General features: G+C 39.2%; 2 protein-coding genes across 2 annotated transcripts; one reads left to right on the top strand and one right to left on the bottom strand.

Annotated features, from left to right (window-relative positions):
* The first annotated feature begins 502 nt into the window (after positions 1-502).
* LOC130871604 (non-histone chromosomal protein HMG-17) lies at positions 503-1,612 on the top strand. Its single transcript, XM_057765091.1, has one exon. It carries the CDS (start codon positions 518-520, stop codon positions 788-790), a length of 273 nt encoding a protein of 90 aa, XP_057621074.1. The 5' UTR covers positions 503-517; the 3' UTR covers positions 791-1,612.
* An 11,407-nt stretch (positions 1,613-13,019) lies between these two features.
* Positions 13,020-13,278, bottom strand: LOC130872202 (dolichol-phosphate mannosyltransferase subunit 3-like). The gene has a single exon (XM_057766067.1). It carries the CDS (start codon positions 13,257-13,259, stop codon positions 13,020-13,022), a length of 240 nt encoding a protein of 79 aa, XP_057622050.1. The 5' UTR covers positions 13,260-13,278.
* Between the last annotated feature and the right edge of the window lie 13,782 nt (positions 13,279-27,060).

The raw sequence follows: 27,060 nt of genomic DNA on the forward strand, positions 1-27,060 counted from the left end.
TTCTGTCTACTGCTTAATTTTTTTACACAGTTGTTACCAAATACCTGGTCAGAAACAACCTGAGGGAAGAAGAATCTATTTTGACTTGTGAGTTTAGAGAGTCTATTCTATTGTGGTGGGGAAGACATGGTGGCAAGTAACTCCACAGGGACAGGAGTGGTATAAGAGGGTCTTCTGTCTATGTGTTACTTTTATTGGTTAAATAAAGAAGTTGCCTTGGCCTTTTGATAGGTCAGTCCTTAGGTGGGTGGAGTAGACAGAACAGAAATCTGGGAGGAAGAAGGCAGTGTGGCAGACACCATGGCTCTCCTCTCCGAGACGGATGCTGGTTAGACTCATGCCGGTAAGCCACAGTCAAGTGGCAATACACATTAATAGAAATGGGTTAATTAAGATGGGATAGTTAGGAGCAGTGTGAAGAAGCAGCGAGAACGACCCCCGGACGGACCCGAGCCGCGCACCGCTGCATCCCCGCGTTCAGCGCCGACGTGTCCCCCCCCCCCCCCCCACCGCCGCCATGCCCAAAAGAAAGGCTGAAGGGGATACTAAAGGAGATAAAGCCAAGGTGAAGGACGAGCCACAGAGAAGATCGGCAAGGTTGTCCGCTAAACCTGCTCCTCCAAAGCCAGAGCCCAAACCTAAAAAGGCCCCTGCAAAGAAGGGAGAGAAGGTACCCAAGGGGAAGAAGGGGAAGGCCGATGCTGGTAAGGATGCCAATAATCCTGCAGAGAATGGAGACGCCAAAACAGACCAGGCACAAAAAGCTGAAGGTGCTGGAGACGCCAAGTGAAATGTGTGCGTTTTTGATAACTGTGTACTTCTGGTGACTGTACAGTTTGAAATACTATTTTTTATCAAGTTTTATAAAAATGCAGAATTTTGTTTTGCTTTCTTTTTTTTAAAAGCTATGTTGTTAGCACACAGAACACTTCATTGTTTTGGGTGGGGAGGAACATGTGTCCCTAGCAGTGTCTCCCAAGCTGGATGGATGATGGTTCATGATGGAAAACATCTTTCCCTGATAATTTTGAAAGACTCCTCTTGGCTCCCAGGAGAGACGTCCTGGGGACATGTTGACATATGTGGCCACCATGGCACAACATGCCTTGTGTGGGAAAACTCAGTTCATTTTTATATCCTCCTCCCCCTGTACCATCAACATAGACTTAACTCCCTTAAGACCAGAGACCTGTTGGAACCTGATCCCCAAAATTGGTTTTGCCAGTCTGTTGGGCAATCTGGACTTTGCAGTGATATTGAGTGTCCTCAAAAGTGCAGCGGTTCCTTTTATAGAAGATTATGGATCTGCAGATTGACAATTCTGCCATTTTCATTTCATTTCCTGAAAGTCAGGGTCGGCTTGTGAAAAGTTGTGAAACAACATCCTCGATGTGAAATGTCAGCCCTCACTCTAAACTCCTCCCCCTTTTCAGAGCATCCAATGAAGACTCACCGGGTTTTATAGTGACTTTCTGATTTTGGTAGTCGATACAAGAAGGGAGTTTGGAAGTTCTTGTATACTGTTACTGATTGTCTGCCCATGTTCTGCCTGGAAAACCATGATTGTTTATGGAAAGTGTCTTTAATAAAGCTGGATACAGTTTGGCTTGGAAAAAAAAAAGATGGGATAGTTAGCAGATAAGCGGCTAGAAATAATGGGTCAGGCAGTGTTTAAATGAATACAATTTGTGTGTTGTTATTTCAGGATATAAGCTAGTTGGGCGGCTGGGAGCTGGGCGGGCAGGACACAGCCTGCTGCACCTATTACAACACAGGAGCACATAGCTGGGATTTCTTGTTTCCTCATATCTCAAGGGCAAGAAAGAAACACACACACACACACAGAAGGAGAGAGAGAGAGAGAGAGAGAGAGAGAGAGAGAGAAAGAGAAAGAGAGAGAGTACCTAAAACAAAGTGTTCAAATACATTAGACTGTGGGGAATGTTTTATGACAAAACTCAAACACTGAGCACAAAGATGGAGTAAATTTGAGTTATGTTGGGGTTGAGATCTCTTCTCCCTGAGCTTTACATCAACTACCAATCCCTTATTGTGTGAGAAAAACAACTAATTTCTTTGAAGCGCTAACCATTGGAATTGAGCTAAATACAGTCTTAATAGATATGTGTAGTAAGGGAAAGATATCGGGAAGACCTTCTTGAAGTGACAATAAAATTTCTATAATAGTATATCCCAAATATTCAAGCACATGTGACTAGCAAGGGACCTTGTTAACAAAAATTCTGAGTTAGTCTGTGAGGGTTGATGCTTGTACTTTTGTATTCTTAATATTTCTTAGGTACTCTTGTGGTTGGTTTGTGAACCTTCAGTACTTTATCAGGGATCTAGACCATTACTAGGGCAATGCACCAACAAATAATATTGATTTCCTAATGATAAATGTACTTGATTTTCTTTTATCTCACCTACCTGAAAGTTAGCACTGACATCTGTTTCCTCCATCTTTCTGTCAAATTTAATCATAGCACAATAAAGCAGAATGGGTTGAAAGAGTTATCCACTAAAAAGGACATTTCCCCAGTGAACTACAAATCACTGGGGGTCAATTTCAAAGCAGAAGGATTAGCATCTCTCAGTGTGGGGCTAATGAAAAGGAAGCTTAAGTACCTCTTTGTAATACAGTTCTCTGCATAACCTCATTGGAAGTGTCCTCTTGAGGTATTAATAGCATCTTTTTGGATGTGGAGTTTTCATTGCTCTTCTGCCTTGAGAATACTGAAGTCTCCTTTGCTCAATTATATTTGGGACATGCTCTGAATGAACTGCCAAAGTAATTTCCACTTTTATGATTGCTGGCTGTTCTTTGAGTGCCGAGATTGGTCTTCTAGAAATGAGTGGCATTTCCGGAGAGCATAAAGGCCAGCAACTGCCTGACACATTACACCTAAAGAAATCTAGGTTTCTTTTCAATTCTTGTTCATGTCCTTTGATGAAATGTTTCATCCCGGCTCATCTTAACTGTGATTCTATATAATATAATGATGCATTCCCACTTCTGCATCCTTTTTTTGGCACACTTCCAGCAATTTATGTCCCTCCACCACCCAGTGTAAGACACTCATATTAATCAGGTTCTGGATTATATATGTTATCTGATTTAATTCTTGTGCAAGATTACATGGTAAGTGTTAAGGATTGTGTGATATGTCATCCTTTCTCCAAATTCAAATGGTGAAGCTCTATGGCTCCAGAGGATGGCCTGGAGAGGTAGAAACTTTGTGAAGTGGTTGGCTTAGGTGAGGTCATGAGGGTGGAGTCCAGCTTTGCCTTATGAAGTTCAATAGCAATGGAGTCTTTCCATCTTTAGGATCTCCTTTGAATTCTTTTGTTAAAATGCCATCTCATGCCAGTCAATACAAGATTTACTGTTGAAATGGAGAAAAATATAAATGTACATTTTAGATTCTTTACCTCTAAAGAACTAAAATTTCACGTCCTTTATCTCTTGGTGCCCAGTTTTACCATACATAATCTTTGATATTTTCAGAGTCAGTAGTACCAGGTTTGGTTCTCTGGGCAGTGGATGGGCATAAAACTTTCTCAGCTCAAGCATCTGTAGTGGTCAATGGTTGAGGGCACAGCTGGGTTTAAGTTTTAATTCTATGGAAGCTCTTAAACTTTGCAATGTTTATGTTCAGAGACTGAGTTTGATTAATGAAATTTGAAAGATAATTTATACATAGAATAACAGATGGTCCTAATGAGGCAGTGATATGTGTTTGATAAATGATAATGTTATTGATATTTTTCTTACCCAATAGCCACAAACATCCGAAGATTAGGAGATTTTGTCTTATTTTTTTCTTCAAATGAGAAGAGATTTTAATGTAATTTTCTAAAGTTTATGAAGTCATTTTTGTCTTGGTAAAGTAGATGATTTTTTGATGTTTATATGAAAGTACATAAACAAATGATTCATTTGTTAAAAGAGCCCTTCTCTGTAGATTGTTATTACTACATTTATGTTTCTTATCACTACATTTATAATCATGATCATAAAAGGAATGTCAGAAGACAAAGACCAGGAGAAAGGACCAAAAATTGACGACTTTTTGATCAAATGCTTTGGATATTACATTGCAATCTATTTTTATTTTTTATACTTTTATCCTTGTAAGAGAAAACATGTCATTATATGGGTGCACACTAGCTTAATTTATATTCTCTTTTTATTATTTATTGTTATTGCCAACTTTTGCTGTTGTGTATTGTGTCACAATGGCCAATTTTTATAGTTTCTGGGAGATTTTCTGCTCTCCCATACTTTCATAGGAGTGTTAATATTACAGATGTGCATTGCATGATTGCATCTGGCTTATGTGCCTTCTGGGATTCTAACTCAGATCCTCATGCTTGTGCAGCCAGCAGTTTACCCACTGGGACTTCTCCCAAGCCCTGGGGAGATGTTATAATATCATTTCTCCGATTACTCTTTGATATGCTGAAATTGGACAAATATTAATAGAGGGGATAGAGAGAAGCCAATCTCAAAAATATGGACAAAAATAATTGTCTTGGACCAAGCTGATATTAAATAATAAGCAGTCAGATCCTGGATATAGTTTGAAGATAAAAGGGTAAGATTTTAGTTTGTCCAAAAAATCAGGTGTTCATAGGTGTGTGGATTAATATCTGGGTCTTCAATTTCATTGGTCAACCTGTCTGTTTTTATGCCAATATCAAGCTGTTTTCATTACTGTAGCTCTATAGTAGAGCTTGATGTCAGGGATGGTGATACCTCCAGAAGTTCCTTTATTATACAGGAGTGTTTTGGCTATCCTAGTTTTTTTTTTATATATATATGAAGTTGAATATTGTTCTTTTGAGGTCTGTGAAGAATTGTGTTGGGATTTTGAAGGGGATTTACAATGGAAAAAAGAAAGCTTCAACAAATGGCACTAGCATAACTGGATGTCAACATGCAGAAGAATACAAATAGATTCATACCTATTCCCATGCACAAAACTCAAGTCCAGATGGATTAAAGACCTCAATACAAATCCTACCACACTAAATCTGATAGAAGAGAAAGTGGGAAGTAGATTTCCATGCATAGGCACAGGAGCCCACTTCCTAAATATAACACCACTAGCACAGACACTGAGAGCAACAATAAATAAATGGGACCTTCTGAAACTGAGAAGCTTCTGTAAATCCAAAAACACAGTTGATATAGAAAGGCAGCCTACTGAATGGGAAAAGATCTTCACCAACCCCACATCAGACAGAAGACTTGTCTCCAAAATATATAAAGAAATTAGACATCGAAATTCTAAATAATCCAATTAAATAATTTGATACAGATATAAACAGATAATTCTCAACAGAAGAATTTCAAATGGCTGAAAGACACTTAAGGAAATGTTCACCATCCTTAGCCATCAGGGAAATGCAAATCAAAACTATTCTGAGATACCATCTTCACCAGTCAGAATGGTTAAGATCAAAACTACCAATAATAGCTTATGCTGGAGAAGATGCAGAGCAAGGGGAATACTCCTCTGTTGTTGGGAATGCAAACATGGACAACCACTCTGGAAATCAGTATGGTGGTTTCTCAGAAAACTGGGAATCAACCTACTGCAAAACCTAGCAATACCACTCTTGGGCATATATCCCAACTACATACTACAAGGACATTAGCTCAACTATGTTCACAGCAGCATTATTCATAATAGTCAGAATGTGGAAACAACCTAGATGCCCGTCAACTAAAGAATGGATAAAGAAAATGTGGTAAATTTACACAACGGAGCATTACTCAGCTGTTAAAAAAATGACATCTTGGAGTTTGCATGTAACTAGAAAAAGCCATCCTGAGTGAGGTAACCCAGACACAGAAAGATGAGCATGGTATGTACCCACTCATAGGTGAATACTAGTCGTAGAGCAAATGATAAAAAGCGTATAGTCCATGACCCCAGAGAAGCTAAGTAACAAGGAGAGTCCTAAGAGAAACATACATAGATCCATCCCCTTGGGAAGGGGAAAGAGACAAGGTCTGCTGAGAAAATTGGAGCATGAGGGCATGGGGGGAGGTGGAAAGGTAGAAGGGAATGAGAAAGAGAGAAGGGGAGGGGGGAGGAGAACTAGAGGGAATGTGAATAATCGAGATGGGGGAAGGGCAGAGATAGAGAACAAAGAAAGAGATATCTTGATTGAAGGAGCCACTATGAGGCTAGCAAAAAACCTAGCACTAGAGAAATTCCCAGGAGTTCCCAGGATGACCCCAGCTATTATCCTAAGCAATAGTGGAGATGGTATCCTAACTGGCCTTGGTCTGTCAGCTTGATGGGTGTCTTAACTGACATTATTGAACCTACATCCAGCAACTGATGGAAGCAGACACACAGAACCACAGTAGAGCATTGGGCTGAGCTCCCAAAGTCCAGATGAAGAGTGGGAGGAGTGAGAATACAAGAGGTCAAGACCATGTTGGGAATACCCACTGAAACAGCTTACCTGAGCTAATGTAAGCCTTCCAACTCCTGTCTGACAGTAAGGGGACCAGCATAGGACCAAGCTAGGCCCTCTGAATGTGGACAACAGTTGTATGGCTGGGGCAGTCTGTGAGGCCACTGGCAGTGAGACCAGGATTTATCCCTACTGCTTGTTCTGGCTTTTTGGAACCTTTCTCCCTGGTGGGATACCTTACTCAGCCTAAATATAGTGGGGAGGGCCTTGGTCCTACCTCAAAACAATGTGCTAGACTTTCTTGACTCCCCATGGGAAGCCTTACCCTCTCTGAGGAGTGGATGGTGGGGATAAGAGGGGATGGGAGGGGGAAAGGTGGAGGGAGCAGAAAGAAGGGAGGGAGTGGGAAATGGATTTGACAAGTAAAATGAGAAAAGATAGTTTTTAAAAAATAAATTAAAATTAAAAAAGGATTTGTTGACAAATTCTATATATTGTGTAAGAGAAGGAAAGATGGTGAGGGTAATGTAATATCTAGGTTAACGTGTTTTATTACTCTGTTGCTGTGACAAAATATAGGAGGCAGCCAGTTTGAAGGGAGAAAGATTCTTTTGGCTCACAGTTTCAGAGACTTCCAGCTGTGGTCACTTGGATCCATTGTTTTGTTTCTAGACTGTTGTGAGTCAGAACGTTATGATAAGAGAATGTGTTGGAGCAAAGCTGCTCATCTCCTGGCAGGGTAAAAAGGAAGAGAAGGAGGGAGAGAGAGAGAGGGGAGCAGGGAGAGAGGGGAAGAGAGAAAGAGTATCTATTGCTGTGACCAGACACCATGACATGGCAACACTTATAAAGGCAAACATTTAATTGGGGCTGGCTTAGAGTTTCAGAGGTTTAGTCCTTTATCTTCATGAAGGGAAGCATGGTGGTGTGCAGGCAGACATGGTTCTGAGAAGGAGCTCAGGGTTCTACATCTTGACCTGCGAGCAGCAGTGGACTGACTTGAGCTTCTGAGACCTCAAAGTCTGCCTCCACAGTGACACACTTCTTCCAGAAAGGCCATATCAACTGCAGCAAGGCTTTACTTCCCAAAAGAACCACTCCCTATGGGCCAATCATTCAATCATGTCAGTCTATAGGGGAATTCCTATTCAAGCCACCACATTACACTCCCTGGCTCCATATGTGTATAGACATAACATAATGCAGAAATATATTCAGTCTAATTTCAAAAGTCCCCATATGGAAACAAAATAAAATAACCCCCCAAAACAACAACAAGCTGGGCAGTGGTGGTGCACACTTTTAATCCCAGCACCCAGGAGGCAGAGGCAGGTGGATCACTGTGATTCTGAGGCCGGCCTGATATACACAGAGTTTCAGGATAGCCAAGGCTACAATGAGAAACCCTGTCTTGAAAAACAAACAAACAAAAAGCAGTAACAAAAGTCCCCATAGTCTATAACAATCTCAAACTTGTTTAAAAGTCCAAAATTCTTCTATGAGTCATACAGTTTCTTAACTATAGTCCCCTATAAAATCAAAATTAAAAAGCATATTGTATACTTTCAACATACACATTATCATTCCAAAATGGAGGAAAGGGTGCATAGTGAGGAAATACTGGAACAAGGCAAGATCAAAAACCAGCTGGGCAAACTCCAAACTGATTTTTACATCTGATGTCAAAGCACTCTTCAGATCTTCAACTCCTTTAAACTTTGTTGACTGCAACACACTTGTTTCTCTTGGGCTGGTTCTATTCCCTGTTAATAGCCTTCCTTGGCAGGTATCCCTTGACCCTGGTATATCTAACATCTTGAGGTCTCTAAGACAATCTAGGTTTCACCTTCACAGCTTCATGCTATGTCCTCTCTAGGCCTCCATGTAGGGACACCCTTGACACATGACTGGCCTCAGTAGTTTTCCTTAGCTGTGGAGCAAGGTACCATGATGCTTTTCTTCTATCCTTGATTCTAAAGCCAGGACCACTTGGCATGATGACAAGTTCTACTGCTTTCTGGTGATGGGACACGGACTCCGTGATGCATTACATCTTCACCAACTTTCTGCTTTCAATGGTTTCCTTCACTGCCTAAGCTTGACTATCCTGAAGACAGACCAGGCTGGCCTCAACCCCATAGATCTGCCAGTCTCTGCTTTCTGAGTACTGGGATTAAAGGTGTCCATCACCAAGCCTGGACCTAATCTTTTCTTTAATTCCTTTTCACAGGGTGGAAGTTTAGCTTTGTGAAGTCTTGTCCTGAGGTCACCACTCCCTTAATTCCATTTTTAAATCTGTTTATCTCCTTGGACACAGGACTTTAGCTCCATTCACTTCCTGGTACCCTTTTTCTCCCCAATCTTTACATTTTGTATTTTTACTTAATCAGTTTGCTCCTTTTCATTATAAATCTCCATAATAGAGAGCACTAATAACCACATGACAGAGTCAATGCTAGGCTTTTTTGAGATTTCCGCTGTCAATGGAATTAATCCAAATCTCTTCACTTTTGCCTCAAGCAGACTCTTCAGACAAGGCCAGAAAAGCAGTGACATTCTTGACCAAATATTACAAGAACAGTCTCTAGCCCACATATTGACATTCTTCTCATCTGAAACCCCTTGATCCAGCCCTCCACATTTCTAATTATCCTCAGCACCACTGTCTTTCACATTCCTACTAGGATGGCCCCTTAAGCCCCCTTTAAAGCATTCATCTACTTTTCTAATCCACAATACTAAAGTCCATATTCCTCCAAACAAAAACATGATCCAGTCTATCACAGCAATACCCCAGTTCCTTGTACTAAGTTGTGTTTCTATTGCTGTGAAGAGACATTACGACCATGGCAACTCTTACAAAGGAAAACATTTAGTTGGGATTGGTGTTGTTGGAGGATGTTAGTTCATTTTCTGGCTGCCCAGACTCCCAAAGTAATCACACAGAACTCTGTATTAGTTGCAATACTATTTGGTGAATAGCTTAAGTGTATTTCTGGCTAACTTTTATATCTTAAATTAATCTGTGTATTGCCATGTGGCTGTGGCTTACCTGCAAGGTTCTGGTGGGCTCCAGTTGAGGTGTCTGTCTCCTGTGGGTAACTACATGGCTTTCCTCTGACTCTGTCTTCTCTCTCTCTCTCTCTCTCTCTCTCTCTCTCTCTCTCTCTCTCTCTCTCTCTCTTTCAGCCTGGCTGTACTCTGTTGAGCCATTGACCTAAAGCAGCTTCTTTATTAATCAATGGCAACAAAAATATTCACAGCATACATCACCTCCCATATCAGATTGGCTTATAGTTTCAGAGGTTTAGTCCATAATTTAGAGTTCTACATCTTGATCTGCAGGCAACAGAAAGAAACAGTGTGCTACAATGGGCATTGCTTGAGCATAGGAAACCTTAAAGTCACCCCCACAGTGACACACTTCATTCAACATCACCACACCTCTTAACAGTGCCACTCCCTATTGGCCAAGCATTGAAACACATGAGTCTATGGGGGCCAGTCCCATTCCAACCACCACAGAGGGGGAGAGAGAAAAGCTGTTTATACCCTTCAAGAAGTGACTTTGACCTCCAACTAGGCCTCACTTCCTAGAGTTTCTACCACCTTTCAGCAGCACCACCAGCTGGAGAGCAAACCTTCACCATGCAGAGCTCCTTCTCAGAGAGTGATTGGGATGGCATTGCCTTTTCTCTGGGATCAACACTTGGTCTCATATGATGGTTGGTGTCTGGGTGAGGATCATGCTTGTGTTAGTCATTGAGCCCTCAATTTGACATCACCTATAGTACAATGAGTCACTTTGGTTCTGTTACTCTGGTAATGTTCTATTATGGGCATAACAAAATTAGTTCATTGGTGGTGCTCAGGAACAGCACATGTTGACCTAGTTACTCTATGCATGACACTAAGATATAAACTGCAAAAATTTATTCGAATGTATATTTTAATGTAAAATGATGAAGATTGGAACTCAGAATTTCAGAAATTATAGGAAAAATGTGCCAATTCTAACTCATAAGGTCATAATTATGAATAAAAAGGTGGAGAGAATAATAGACTAAGCTTTTGCATTTTTGGATTTTTCCTCAATTTGTAGTCCAGGTTGGCCTAGAAATCACTGTGTAGATGAGGCTAAACTCAGACTTGTGGCAATTCTCCTGGCTCTGCCTCTGAAATTACAGCCACGTGCCCACCACAGCAATAATCATGCTAATTTTTATTTTAGTATATATGTTTATTTTTATACATCTTAAATTGAAATATTATAACTTCTGTTGTCAGAGGTTTTTGTCCAGCCTGGTCCTACAACCATTCATTCTCAACAAAACACATAGAGGCCTATATTACTTATAAATTGGTTGGCCTATTAACTCAGGCTTCTTATTAACTCTTTTTTTTTTTTTTTTTTTTTTTTGGTTTTTGGTTTTTTGAGACAGGGTTTCTCTGTGGCTTTGGAGCCTGTCCTAGAACTAGCTCTGTAGACCAGGCTGGTCTCGAACTCACAGAGATCCACCTGCCTCTGCCTCCTGAGTGCTGGGATTAAAGGCGTGCACCACCATTGCCTATTAACTAACTCTTACATCTTATATTAACCCATAATTTTTGTCTGTGTTGGCCATGTGGCTTGGTACCTTTATCTGAGGGATTCTCATCCTGCTTCCTCTGCATCTGGGTGATGACTGCAGACCAAACCTTTTCTCTTCCCAGAATTCTCCTATTCTGGTTGCCCTGCCTATACTTCCTTCTTGGCTGCTGGCCAATCAGTATTTTATTAAACCAATACAAGTGACAAATCTTTAGAGGGTACATAACCATTGTCCCACAGTAACCCCCCTGGTGTAGGAGGTCCTTTTTTCTAAGTGTTGCTTGTGTTGGTTAATGAATAAAGAAATTGCCTTGGCCTGATAGGGACAGAACTTAGGGGTAGGCGGGGAAGATGAAACTGAATTCTGGGAGGAAGAAAGGAGAGAGAGAGAGAGAGAGAGAGAGAGAGAGAGAGAGGTCATCGATCTACTAATTCACTAGAGACAGACATGCTGAATCTTTCCCGGTAAGCCACTGCTACATGGCAATACACAGATTAATAGAAATGGATTAACCTAATAGGTAGGAGTTAGCCAATAAGAGGCTAGAGCTAATGGGCCAAGCAGTGATTTAATTAATACAGTTTCTGTGTGGTTATTTTGGGGCTAAGCTAGCTGGGAAGCTGGGATGAACAAGCATCCCCTCCCTCCAACAATTGGTACTCCAGTGTGCTCAACTAAACCCATGTAAAACCTGAGAGGACTAAAAAAGGAATTGTACATAAAAGCAAAACAAAACAAAAACAAACAAAAACACTCCCTAGAGTTTGGCAGTTTTTTTTTTTTTGCTGTTTGCTGGCAGCTTGCCGCAGCTCCTTTAAGAGAGATTTTCCTGACTCAGCTGTAGCAAACAACAACAACAACAAAACCCAGCGGTTTTAAAATGCCAGTTTTCTGGGCTGTGCTGCCAGCATGACCCCTGGCTCTGGAGACAGAGCATTTGGATGGGTTTTGTGAGCAGAGTGTCATGGCTTGCTTAATGGTGGCATGGACTGGCTGTGTGCCTAAAAGTGGGGTGGTGTGATTGACTCTCAGAGGCACAAGTGGCTCCACCATGCTGTACCTTATTTGACCTAGTAATGTTGCAGCTTAGATTCTTAAACGCTTAACATTTTAAAAACACAAAGCAAAAGCACTCCTGGACAGTAAAGAATTACAGATAATACAATAAGGACAGATTCAGACATAAAAGAGCTCTAAACAAGTCACAGTGTTTGATAAATGTATGTAGGCTTGGAAGAGAAAAAGAAAGTATAGAAAGTTATAAAAAGAAGTAAATGGTTTTTTAAAAAATAAAACAAAGTCTTTAAAGGGACAGAGTACAGATAGTCATAGATTAAAAGGAGTAAACAAAATAAACCATGTAAAAATGGAAAATTCACAGAAAATCTGGATTATGTGTATTGTTGTGTTTTCTTTGAATTTTTTGACTGTAAAGATTTAAGTACAAAGAGACATTTCATTGTATGTATGGTATGGGCTGCTAAGCTAAACCAGCATGTATATTTCAAAGGTATCTTGAATTCAAAAATTTGAGTCTAAGAATATGTTGCTTTGAAAAAGAGGTTTTTCTTTTGTTTTCAAGAAATGAGAACCTGTGGAATACTTTCAGACAAATATGGTTTGATAGAACACACCTTCTGAAAGGTCACTGTGAACAGCCTCAAAAAATTACTTGGCTCAATTGCTGACTGAAATACCTAGCACAGAGGATACACCATGAAAGACATGATTACAGCACATCCAATCAGCTGGAAGCAGTGAGGACAAAACTATGCCCAAATTCCCAAATATTGCTTATAAATGTTCTTTTACATTTAAAGGGGATATGCTATAGTGATTTGCATTGGTATGGATCCTGCTTTATTGATAAATTTAAGGTCAATTTTGTTATACATATTTTTTTTTGAAACTAAAAACTGCACTTTAATGGGGAACAAGGAAGGATGTCCGGACGGAATGCGTGATGGTGTCAGAAGCGTAGCCCCCTGTCGGCTAAATCCACTTGGGCTTCCAGGATCTGGCGGCGTCCTCGCAGTCATGAAAGGTGGCCACGCGATAGCCCACAGTGCCCAGGGCGTAGCCGCCAGCGAACACCAGCAGGTAGGCAGGCAGTGGCCACAGGACTTCCTGGCAAGGGAAAGGTAGCTCCATGCCCAGAGCTCCCATGGTCAGGGCAGCCCAGGCAGTGCCCAGGAGCGCCAGTCCCCAAAGCCACTGGGTTAACTTTGTCATGGTCGCTCTGGGCGTTGCGTTAAGGTCTGCATCTATACGTATATTTTTTATCTTGACTAAGGTATTGTGCTTGTGTAGTTCACTTAAAAATACAATATATAATTAAGAAACATAGGTTAATGGATAATCCTCTATAATAGTCAAATTTGTTGTCATGTTAGTTAGATTTTCTAGATGTATAGAGATATATTTCAGTTAGTTAGGTATTCTTCAAATCTTTCAGAGACCTTCAGAATATAGCATTTAAATGTTTTAAAAATTTAGGACTTTTCATGACAGTGAGACACATCTGCTCCTGGCAGAACCAAGCTTCTTCGAGGGGAAGATGGGCTTCGAAGAGGTTACTTAGCCATTTGGTCAAGAAACTGCTCTTGCCTGGATTACTTCACTGGACATGCATGACCTGCAGAGAAATGACTGCTGAACTTGCCTAAAGGTGAGATGATCCTTCAGGGTTCCTGCTTCATGAAAGAGTCTGCAAGACATTCTGCAGGATACCGAAAAAAGTGACTGAACTGTCTTTGAATTTTCCTGCTTCATAAAAAAGTCTGCTGGATATGCCTGTTGGCTGAATATGGATGCCCCAATGGTCCAGAAGAACTTTGGGTGACTGTCCAGGCAGTGAGATGTCTCTGTCAATTCCAGAATTTTGGAAGTTGCTTACAATGCACTTCCTGTTTATCTTTTTAATATTATATCCTTCTGGAGTCTTTGATGGGATTGAAGAATAGATAGTAATAATATAGCTTTCCTTAATTATGATAAAAGATAAAGTAGATATGAATATTGTAACTGTAGTTCTCATTTGATACCTGTTTTGTTATATGTAATTTTACTGTGCTAAAGTTAAAACCTTTTTTGTTTAAACAGAAAAGGGGAAATGATGTAGGTGGGCCTTCTTTTTATGTGTTGCTTGTATTGGTAAATTAATAAGGAAACTGCCTTGGCCTGATAGGAGCAGAACTTAGGTAGGCAAGGAAGATGGAAATGAATTCTGGAAGGAAGAAAGCAGAGGGATGCCATGGATCTACCAGAGACAGATGTTCTGAATTTTTCCTGGTAAGCCACTGCTACATAGCAATACACAGATTAATAGAAATGGGTTAAACTAATATGTAAGAGTTAGCCAATAAGAGGCTACAGCTAATGGGCTAAGCAGTGATTAATTAATACAGTTTCTGTGTGGTTATTTCAGGGCTAAGCTAACTGGGCAGCTGGGACAAACAAGTGGCTTTTCATGTTATACCCTCTTTTCCCTTTCTATCCTCCAGTTCTTCCCACATCTTCTTCTTCCAATCCCTCCCATGTCCCCTCTCATCCTCAAAGCAATAGCCTCTTGTGTCTGATTGTTATTGTTACATATATGTGTACAACTACATAAATGTAACCTGTTGAGTCTACTTTTGTTGTTTTTATGTATGCAATTTTTTTCTTTCAACTTAAGGTTAATGTGATCAGGAATCCTTAGATGATTTTCTATCTTCTTAGCTGAGTTTTTGCCATAAGATAGATGATGTAAACTCAGTGATCACATTATTTGAAGTACTACCCCTTACTTCTTAGGAAGAATGATTTCCCTTGGACTTTGAAATAAAATTAAGACAGGGTTAAAGATTTGCAATTGTACCCATCTTTTGGAATAGTGTAGTAAGATTGGGTGAGGCCATACATGAGCATAGTATGTGACTGTTTGGCCACTAGTTCTGAAATCATTAGTATCATGGGAAGCTGAAAGTAGATCATAGTTGACCTTTTCAAGGCTGTCCTATTGCTGATGTTCCAAATTAGGGAGTTAAATTCAGGAGACTTTCTGAGTTTCTTAACACTGGATCTGGCTTTATCCCATTAGTCTGCTCAATTCTACTGTAACTGCTAGTTTTTTTTTTTAAATGTTTCTGTATTTGCTACTTCATTTACTTAAACCAGCAGACATGCCTTTTCCTTTTGTTCTGGTGTGTCAATTGCCTTTCCTTCTAATAACATTTGACATAACCCCGTTGTGGGGAAAGAAAACTTTTGTAAGGAAAATATCAGATCTTTCCAACTTCCTCAGGTTTCTACAGAGGGATGTAAAACTCAAACTGGGATCAGGATCAATCTGTACAATTAAATATTTCAGGTTATCAGCATTCTTCTCTTCGGATTTACATTCTGCCCCATCCCAGTCACATACTAGGTTGACAAATGTTTTATTTTAGGATCTGATATCCATCACTCTCAAATTCTCAGGGATATAATTATCCTCATACTTTGGTAGTAAGAGTGTGAGCTCCTCAATTTAATTTGGCAGAGAAAACTCAATGTCTATTAAAATTAAAACCACTCTATGTATAATGAATCAATTATTCATTATGCATTAATGAATCAATTCCAAGTTTTAAAACTCTAACATATTTAAAAAGTTGTACCGGATAAAGTACTTACCTAGACACAATGATACTTATAGCATTAATCACATTGTCAACAAACCAGAAGCAATGCTGAACATTCATCAGTGGGCAACAAGGTAAAGCATAGCATGTTTACATATACAGACACAGAATGGAGAAGGATATGGGTCTTCACAGACTCCACTAACCATTCATGTATGTATTCACTTATATGTATGAGTATTCGCAGTATGAAGTGAAATTTTTTGAAAAGATAATTCATAACAAAGAAAATATAATCTGCCCATACCATCAAACCCACTCCCCTACAATAGGCTACCTGATTGACTAGAGAGAAAATAGGGTTAAGCATGTATTCAGTTTTTTCCATGGGTTACCTATGGTCCTTTGGGATGATTTTAACTTCTACTCTTTCATTTATTGTAACAGAAAACACACAAAGGGGAAAGAAAGGTAAGAAATAGGTCACCCTCTTGAAAGATGCTGGGGAGAGGATGGCTGAACAACAGTATGATAGCTAGACTCACTATGGCTTCCTAAGTGGGAGTTTGGGGCTGCCTTGATTGAGCACATACATTTGGAAGAGGATGTTTGCTGATGCAGAAGAGAATGTGGCTAGAGCAGGCTCTGTACCTGGCATTACAAAAGCCCTATTTCATGTCTGGTGACCCTAAAGATGCTCAGGGGAGTGGTAACATAGCTACGTGAAAAATTTTAGCAGTATCCTGTCTCAGGAGATGTCTGCTCTTACCTATACATGTTCAAGCTCTTGCAGTGTGAAGGATGAGGAGAATTAAAGGCTGTTTATGGATGACTTACTCCTTGTATGAGAAGAGACTTTCACGTGAGTCATGGCATTTGCCAGATGTTCAGGTTTCTCTCCTCAGCTCACCTCCAGTTCCAGATGCAAGTTTGCAGGTGGTTGTGCAGTGGTTTAGTTGGAGTGGAGACTGGTGTAATGCTGGACTTAGTAATTCATGCCTTTCCTTCTCTTTATACATCTCTTTCTCTGTAGCAAATAGCATGCAGGTTACAGTTCTGGTTGTAAACTTCTGGCAGCCTAAGACTGAAAGAGAAGGCAAGTGAGACTGCAAGAACTAGAAAAATGAAGGATTTATACTCTGGACATGAGCTTTCTCAGCTAAGCAGAGATTCCCTGGGGATTAGAGGAGAGAAGTGAGGAAGAGAAGGAGGGATCAGTGGGTACAAGCAGGCCCAGTCACTGTCTTGACTTCCAGCTACAGAGAGAAGAGGGTGATCTTGGACACCTGCCATTGGGGCAAAGAAAATGTAGAAGACAGATTATCTTCTCCCAGTGGCAGACTGTAGGACCATAGAACATTCTATTGTTCTTGTCAAGAGGTTTTCTGGACTTTATGGAGAATTTTCTGGGTCATAAGCTTCAACATGTTAAATATTGAGAAACTGTTTTTCAAATTATATGAATTTGTTCTCTCAAAGTTATTTTATTTTTCTTCAGTGTTATACTATGCCTCACAGAGCAGAACATTAAGGTTCATTAATCATCAGTAATTAACATTAAGAATTTGAAAGTTTTGTATCCTCATTGTGACTTGTCACTGTCAGATTTTTGAAAACATTTCTAGTCTAGAAGACATGAAAGAGTATCCCATCTTAATTTGTATGTTTCTAAGTCACAGCTATGTTTTTCTTTATAGCTTTATTTTTTCTGTCTTTCAAGCTGGGAGATTTATAACCACATATTTACAAGGTTTGTCTTTTTGTTTATAGGTTGTTAAAATATATTTTGGATTGAATTTATTGTTCAAACATCCTGTAAATATTTTCCTTCCTTTCTCTCTAGCTTGCCTTTTAGTTTTGTTTACAGTGTTGAATGGGTAGACAGTAAAAGTGCTTATGTCATAAAACATATTCTAGGATTTAATTTTCATGTAATAGTTTGCTCTTTTATTTTTTCATAAGAAACTCTATTCTTAGAAAAGTTTAAGCTTCACAGTAAAATTAAAAACATAGAGATTTTCCATCTGTTTTTTGCTTATCCTCATCCACATACATTTTCTTTGTATTCCTCCTTTTTAATGTTTGAAAAGAGTCTTGCTGTGTGGTCTAGGCTGTCCTTGAGTGAGAGTGTGGCCCTCCTGCCTGGTCTCCGAAGGGCTGGTGTTACAGGTGCATACTACCATGACGGACCTAATAATTTATGGGTTTCAGTTCTCAAAGTCTGGGAGCTTCCAGTTACTCTAGGAAACAGAAGGAATTTTAATTTTTTCAATTAAATTAACACATTGAACTTTATTCCTTCATCATTTGGGGTCTGTCAATCTGACTCAGTATTTTTTTTTTTTTTTTTTTGTTTGTTTGTTTTTCGAGACAGGGTTTCTCTGTGGCTTTGGAGCCTGTCCTGGAACTAGCTCTTGTAGACCAGGCTGGTCTCGAACTCACAGAGATTCACCTGCCTCTGCCTCCCAAGTGCTGGGATTAAAGGCGTGCATCACCACCGTCCGGCTTGGGGTCTGTCAATCTGATTGAGAGAATTGTTTAAAAGATCCAGAATAATAAATTAATTGCTTACAAGTATCAGGACAGGATTTTGAGGTTAACCCATGAGTGAGCCTTAGAAGTCAAGGGGCAAATGGAGCTATTACAAGCACTGGTGTGTGGAGAGAGAGCTCTGGTTACTATTGAGTCAGGGACATTGATTCAAAAGGCACTAAAGACGTGCACTCATTGCAAAGGGTAAGAATAGCCTTGACTCACAAGTGGGTATATAAAACGTTACCTAAGCAACCACAAGACCAAGCTGCAAACAAAAGAGTCAGTTTGGCAAGGCTGATATTAACAGCACTTTCTTGGCAAATGTAGGGTTATTCATTGGGAAACATTTCTTCTTTATGATATGCGTTGGGTTTAACATATATTAAAGCCTGGACAGTTTCCAAAGAGCTTCATTGTAGTGGAAAGGAGAAAAACACCCCATTTCAATGTTTAGCTGAAAAAATTGTGATTTATATCTATTTCTGTCTTCCAAAGGGTGTAAAATAAAACCAATCAATTTCAGTAGCCTGGGCTGAGATTTTAGCTTTTTTCTATGCAATACTGTAAGCAAAATATGTCCTCAGGATTTTTTGATAGATGAAATTTAGATAAGTCAAGAAAATAAAAGGGAGTTTTACATTGTATTATCATTGTTAATTTGTTCTTATAAGTGAACCTTGGACTTTTGCTTGCTAAGTAAATGGTCCTATATTGCGTTAACTCCTTAGTCCTTGTATTTAGGAGATATGTTCTTACAGGGTAGCATAAGCTGGCCTTGAACTTGCTATGTAGCCCAGTCTGACCAAGAACTTGTTATTCTGGCTCAGCCTTCTGAATGAGTTACAGGTGGTGCATGTCTCTACCCTTTTCTTGGTGCTGTACTTTCTAAATCAGAATCGCAAAGTACATTGTGTCAGTTATAAGAATTAAAAGTAATTCAATGTGTCATTGTAATTTCTATGATAATTGTCAGTGTGAAGATTTGAAACTTAGATTGGTCTTTGTGAAAAACAATTTTTAATATAAAAATAATTAGCTGGGAATATCCCACTTTCTATCTAAATCCCCACATGGTCTGGGTAATTTCTCTCACTCTTCAGCAGCCCTGGCATTCTTTCTTTGAATGACATCAGTCTGGAAATACCCCATGGTTTTCTGAGTTATAAATGGGTCCCTGGCCGTACATTCCTGAGTGCATTATGATTCACACTTTCACTTCTGTTTTTTTCAATACTATCAGTTTGAAAAAGTGAAACTGAAAACGAGTCCCAGTGTGAACAGCTCATCATGCCGGGGAAAGAGTGGGTTTGATGGAATAACTTAGAAATATTCAAGGAGTGCTGATTGGCAACGGAGTAGGAACCATTGTTCAAGATAAAAAAAGAAGTAGTGTGACAAATCAAAGCCTCTCAGACAGCCGCGGGAGGGTTGGCTGCCATGCTGCACACTACAGTACTGGTTGAGATATTGTAGGGTGATTGTTTATTTTTTATGTATTGATGAATTCTTTAAAACACATTTTTCTTAGTGGAAATAGGGTATAAACTTCAACTCTAGCATTTATCTTCTTAATCACTGTATTATGATATCAGTTTATAGAGAGGAAGAGGAAGGGAGAAAGAGATAGAGAGGGAGTAAGGGAGAGAGACAGGAGGAAAGGAATAGAGGGAGACTGGGAAAGAGAGAGTGAAGTAGAGAAGGTAGGGGAGAGACTGCCTCTATAGGTTGGAGAAGCTGTATTCAGATTGCAACTTTGCAAGTTGTCTTTGGGTTAGTGTGGTGCCTGCACAAAGCAATGTCTTTGTGCCTCCCTTCCTATTCATAGCAACACTTGACAAGCACAAACAGCATCTGTAAAACAAATCCTTGTACTCTGTGGAAGTCTACAGGGAAAAATTTCCTCTGAGATTTTAGCATTCTAGCAAGTGTGAAGGAGCAGGAAATTTCTACAAAATTTTCCTATGAGACCATAGAGAAGTATCACCATCATAAAGTATGTGTCTTGTGCCCAATGTTTTAGTGGAATCTAGTTCTTTAACTGGACTTGTTGAGTGAGAATTTTATCAGGGCTTATAAGCCCCTAATAGAGTTTGACATCATTAAAGAATTTTTTTGGTGTTTAGTCTTTCCATTAAGAAGAAAACCACTGTCTCAGGCTGTCTATCACCCAAATGTTTCTACCAAAGAATTACATTGCTATGCTCTTTCCTATAATTGTATTAATTTCTCACCTCTACTGTTCCCCTCTCCAGATTAGAGAAATTTTTCTTTCTATTCTTCTTTGAATCTTATTTCATAGTACCAGCTTTTCTAACTGAAGATGTTTAAGAGAAGGCACCTAAGAGAAGAGGAACTTTTCAGTTATGTGAGATGGGATGAGGCTCAACTGCCTGCAGCTTGGTACCCTTTTGATTTCCAGAGTTGATTTGACTGATCTTAATCTCTCACAGCTTCATGTATATCCCCCTGAAACTTGGAGCTCAGCTCAAGAGGACAACATTCCCCAAATAGAGGAGAACGAGTCTTCTGTCAAAGGTATAAGAGTAACTACATTCCCCTACTAGAGCCTCCAAACAAGTTCTCATTCGTGTGAGATGAATTTTGAAAACTTAGTTAATTGGTACATAATAATTGTACATATGTATGGGTCATCGTGATAGTTCAATATATATTCAAAGTTATGATTAGTGTAGGGTAATTAACATTAAACATGGCCCACTTGCTTGTATTAAGGACAGTTTGGATCTTCTCGACCAGCTACTGACTATAACATTAATCCACTTTCCTTACTGCTCTTTCTGATTTAAACCATTGTACCAGTTCAGCCTGTCACTTGAGATCTGTAAGAGTCAGAACACAGAAGGAACAGGGATCTCTGTGTGGTAAGCAAGAGAATTGTCTATCAGGCATGATGTGCAGTGTGTAAAGAAAGTTTAGTAGAAACTATGCTACTTCTAAATTTTGTCAGGTGTGACCCAAAACATCATTTAAAAATATGAGAGTTTGGGCCAGTGAGAGGGCTTGGGGGTAAAAGTTGTTGCCTCCAAGCCTGATAATCTGAGTTTGATACCTGGGATCTTATGCTGGGATCAACTTACTCCTGAACATTGACCTCTGAGTTCCACATGAACACCTACTTATCCACACCTACTTATCCATACACCCACACCAGCACCCACCAATGATAAATAACAGATGTGATGCAAACAATTTAAAATGTCAGAATATTTTAGTGTTGGTCACACCGATAACCTGAGATGAACACACCACTAAATGTGACTAGAGAGCAAACGTTGTTGAAGAAAAGGTTAAATATACATCCCACTTGGTTGTTTTCCAGGAGAGCCATGTCTTGTACCCCAGGCATCTTCACATTATGGAATATTGCCAGAGAGTTCTACTTTTGCTAATGAATTAGTACTCCCTTTGTTGTTGTTTGTGGACTGAACCCGTACTTGATGGGTAAGCACTTTACCACTGAGCTGCACCCCCAACTCTGTATTAGTTCTCTGGTATACTTATTGGCAGGGGAACATGTTTTCAACTAAACTTGGCTTTTTGTGAATCAGGAAAAAATGGGTTTCTTGATGTTTTTTTCTTAATGGAGATACATCCTCATCTCATTAACACTTGTCAAATTTACCCGAAGTAATGGAAAATTGCACTTGTAAATGAATTATAATATCTGCTGTGCTCTCGGGTCAGAGATGTCTGTGGCACATCTTCCCTGGTTTGTTTTATTTCTGATGCTGCCTCAAATTTCCTATAATTTAACAGCCTGTTCCCTTGAGTATCCAAACTCCAGCTTTGGTCCATGGCTCTGCTGGACCACCCACCATACTGCCAATACCTCTACAGCTTGCAAGCCTTGCCAAAGTGTTTTAATGGTTGATTTATTAAAGGAAAATACAAATCGCAAGTGGGTATAGCCACAAAAGTCACACGAGACCATTAGTTCCACAAACATTTATTCTTTTATCTACCATTATACAAAGCTGGGCAAACAACGATGAAACCAGCATCCACTCTTTGAAGACAGAGGCAGAAAAACACCAGCGAAGACTCACTGGGAAAAACATTCTTGGTGCTTATGGACATCCATCTCCCCCTCGTTTCCACAACAGCTTTCCAAGGTAGGTCCTATCATTCCTCTTCTATGCGTGGAAAATCTAAGTCTCCCAGTGCTCCTCCAGGTAGGAGTGTGGACATTTTACCTAGTATCCACCACACCTCAGTGAGAGGATGGAGGTTAAACTCTGCTCTGTATGACTTCATACTTTCATCTTTCCATTTCACCTTGTTGCTGTGTCCTTGACTGATATGGTCCAATTCCATGGCCTCTCACCATGTGTAACACCCAATATTCTCTGCACTCAGTCCAAACTGCACTAAAAATCCAAACTTTAAAACCTTGTTATAAAGTAAAAAAAATCTCATTAATTGGCATAATATGGATTATATGTAGAAATTGTGACATTTAGCTATGTTGGTGGATTATTTAAGATTTATGTGAACATTGTCACTAAATGGAATTTAGATTGAAGGGATAAATACAAAAGGGAACTTCAATCATTGACAACCCTAAATTTGCCAGTCAACATTCTGTCACTGTGACAAACTACTAGGTTGTAGGGTTTATAGCTGGGTATCTTCATCAGCACCCTCATCCTAAGGCTCAGGAATTTATGAGGAAGAAGAGCCAAAGGTGGTAAGTAACTCCAAGAAAACAGTGTTCTCCAGACACAATACAACTGATACACATGTAAACATACAGAGCTTGTGACAGTATGAACGCATCCTATACACATCTAAGCCAGACAAGATCCCATATCCGAGAAGGGGAAGTGGATGCAAAGTTTTATCCCTTAGAAGCCATTTGCAATTGATAGCCTTCTGGGAAAGGAAACTTTTTTTTTTTTTTCCAATAGAGTGTCACTGAGTATATTAATCACACTTAAGTCCAGGTCCTGTGCCCCTTGTGTCAACACAAAAGCGATTTCAGATAATTTTTTTGGAGGTACATCTCTGTTTGGTACTATTATTATTACTATTGTGCCAATTTTCTTTTTAGTTTGTCTGTATTGATTTTTTTGAGAGAGGAAGAACATAAAGAGGAGTAGGTAGGGAGGGTCTTGGAGGAATAAAGATATAGGAAAGAATTTGATCAAATTACATTGTGTGAAAACAGTTATTTAAATAAAAATTTAAAAAACAAAATGAATGACTTTAAAGGAGCAAAAAGTTATTTGTTTTTGCTCATTGTTCTAGACTTATCAATCCATAGTCATTTGACTTCATGTTTTTGCTGGGCTATAGTGGGTCAATACATCATTGCAGGGAGAATGTACTGATATAACTTCCTGGGCATCATCTCCTAGTTACCCATTTAATTATGAGCTAAGTAATAAATTTGAGTAATGAGGTTAGCAGCTAGATATTCATGATTTAATCACCTAAGACTCTATCCCTGAGCACTGTCCCATCAAAAACCAAGCTTTTAATATATGAGATTTTAGGAGTCATTTCATACCCAAACTGTTACACAGAGGTATTAAAAAGACATTCATATAAAGTTTCCTTTCCCAGAAGGACATAATTCAGGCTCCTATTATACATGGTTAGTGAAAGACATTATCTGTGACCAAATATTAAACCTTAGTTACAAAACTATAAAGCCAATTACCTTACACCTTCGTTCTCATCTCTTGTGAAAAGCCTTCAACTTGTAGGTGTATGAATAGATATTTAAAAAATGTTTTTCTATTAAGACATAGAAAATACACTGGGGAATATTATGAATGTATTTATTATTATTTTTTTTACAAGTGGCTTCATTTTCCTTTACAGTTGAGCTGAGTTAAAGCAGCAAAGATCTGAAATCAGAATACTTTTCATTGTTCATAAGCAGCACTTCTGCCCAGAATTCTAACATCTTGCATTTTTTTTTTATGGATAAGAGAGCTGGGGTTGACCTACATTTTATTCTACAATGATTTTGGGGGCTTGGTTAGAATAGTTATCTTCATTTTTTAAATTTGTTTTCCTTAGTACCAGATGTCACTAGGATCCAGAATCATTCTGAAACTTGACAAAAGATAAAGGGTGAGTATAGAGATCACATCAAGTCTATACGGACACAGTGTCTGGCTTAGAGCCACTAGGACAATATGTCAGAGTTAAAAGCAAAGGCTGTATTTGAGGGATTGCGATTCTTATCCCTGGGAAGTACCAAGTTGCATTTGAAAGGATATAGATTTTTTTCTTCTTTAGCTGATTTCAGAGGTGCTGAGCTTGGAATGAACTATTATGGGATAAAAGCACAATTCTTTATCAGAATGTGTGCTTTAGAGCTGACCTTGGGACTTTGCATAGCTTCTAGTGGCTGCAGTCACTCAGCACTTCCACTGTCAGTAAAGTGCATTAGGATTGGGAACGTTCCAGTGCCTCTCTGTTTGCTTCCATTCTGTGACTTCATCAGACACTGCCAGCAACAATGGAGCAAGGGGAGCTAGTGCACATACATTTTAAAAGACCTGCTACATAAGAGGAAGTACACAATTGGCAAAATGGAGTGAAATCATCTCATCTGATCATATTTAAGGTAGTATTACTACATATTTTAATGCAAAAATATCCTAAATAGAAACTATAATTGAATATATTTTATAGATATTGAGACTAGAGCTCAAATGGATGATTTTGCCTAGCCTTCCATACATATAATGTGACTAACATGTTATTAATTTAAATCTACATTCATTTCATTCCAAATCTGATGCTCTTGAACAATATTCTTTAGTGTTTCCCTTTAAATCTCTAAGAGAATATTGGAACAGACACTCAAGCTAGACTATGGAACTGGATACGGTATCTTGGAGAAGGAAACTACTGTGTGATAATAACTGTTGGTCAATAGCTATGGAAGGAAACTGTATTTTAGGCACTGAAAGGGACATTAGCAAATGCTGGAAACAAAATGCTTTCTTTGTGAACCGGGGACTCAGACTAGAAACTGGAAAATGATTAAGAACTGGATTATAGAGGTATGCAGGAATCTTATATAGCATCACTGCATAGTATTTTTCCAGGATGGGCATTTCTCAAAGATCAGTAGGAAGACTTTGAGTATATCATGGATGAACAACATGGTAAAATTTAAATTTAGAAGTGAGACTCTAGGTAAGCAATACTGGAAGCAGAGAAACCAGACTTTTCCGTTAAAAAGTGCTCTATGTAAGAAACAACCCATCTCCCAGATAACACACATGAAGAGGGCAAAGAGGATGTGGGTGTCTGAGGAATATTTGGAAGCAGAATTTACTGAGTCCATTGATTGTCCCTTTAGGGACAGCAGGAAGGGGATAGACAGAGGAAGTCCCAGCATTTAAAGATGTATAGCAGGCAAAGCATCTGACAGAGAAAACAAAGCCAGGAAGCAGGGAGGTCATTCTAAATAGACTGTAAGTCAGTAAAACATAGGGAGGTGAGAACTTCAACTTCTCCACGGAGATGAGGAAACACTGAGTGACCATTGAATGAATACGCTCCTTTTCCATGTTTGCTCTTCTGGCTTCTCGCTGGGTTTGGGCTCAGAGGTAACTAGAGACAAAATAAAGAAAGGCTTACACACCACTCTGATATTCACGAGGTAGCATGGTGGAAGAGTTTTTTTTTTTTTTTTTTTTTTTTTTGTAATTTACTGAAACAAATTTTAAACACCAATTCTCCCCTTACTGTTTGGCTTGCCTTTCTAGAGTTCCAGTTACCTGAAATGAGCTGCAGCCCTAAATCCTGAAATGAGCCCATTTTAAAGATACCTTTGTACTATATTTGTGCAATTGTCTTAATTTTTAATGTTTTTGAGATAAGGTCTCTCGTATTGCCCAGTCTGAATTAGAATCTCCTAAGTAGTGGAGGGTAACTTTGACTCCTAATCATTCTGCCTCCATTTCCCAAGTGTGTTTGGTTTTCTATTAGTTATTGTTCCTAATCTATTACTATGTATAATTTAAAAGTTAAATTTTATCTTAAAGATGTATGAACAGGAGAACAGATGATATGTAGGGTTTGTACTATTTGCATTCTGACCATCCCTGGAAGCTACAGTGTTATTTCTCTGTTTGTGTATTCTGCCTGAGGAAACCATGAATGTCTCCTCATGGGAGACTGACATCAAGAAAAGCCAACTTAAAAGATTCAAACAATGCTACAGGGATTAAAGGAACCCTTATATACTGTTCATGGGTATGCGGAGTAGTGTAGCCACTTGGAAGTCAGTATGGGTGTTCCTTAAAAATCTGAAAAAAAAAAAAAGAAAATAATCCACTTATTTCTCTCCTGGGTACTTATCTGAGAAATCAAGGTCAGCACACATTAGAGATACCTGCATCTCCATGATTTTTGTGGCATTTTTTCAATAGTCAAATCATGGCATCTACTTGGGTCAACAAATGAATAGATAAATAAAATGTGGGGTAATAGAGGATATGCTGAGTGAATGTGACCAAAGTATGCCATGTGTGTGTGAACTCTCACAGCAAAACACACCAGTTCTGTGCAGTTAATATGTGCAAAGAGCTCTAGCTCCTTCCACCTTAATAACTCCCTCCCAACAATATATTCAGCAAATATTGTATGGAAGAGCTACCATTTCAGAATAAGATGCTGTGCACGTCCAACATATGTGCACCTGTTGACTACTTTTAAGTCCTTGTGTACTGGGTGGTTTTGTGTATCAACTTGACACATCCTAGAGTCATCAGAGAAGAAAGAGCCTCAGTTGACTAAATGTCTCCATGAGATCCAGATGTAAAGTATTTTCTCAATTAGTGAACAGTAAGGAAGGGCTTATCCCTGGGCTTGTGGTCCTGGGTTCTATAAGAAAGCAAGCTGAC

Source organism: Chionomys nivalis, chromosome 3 (assembly GCF_950005125.1).
Source record: "Chionomys nivalis chromosome 3, mChiNiv1.1, whole genome shotgun sequence".
Classification (NCBI taxonomy): domain Eukaryota; kingdom Metazoa; phylum Chordata; class Mammalia; order Rodentia; family Cricetidae; genus Chionomys; species Chionomys nivalis.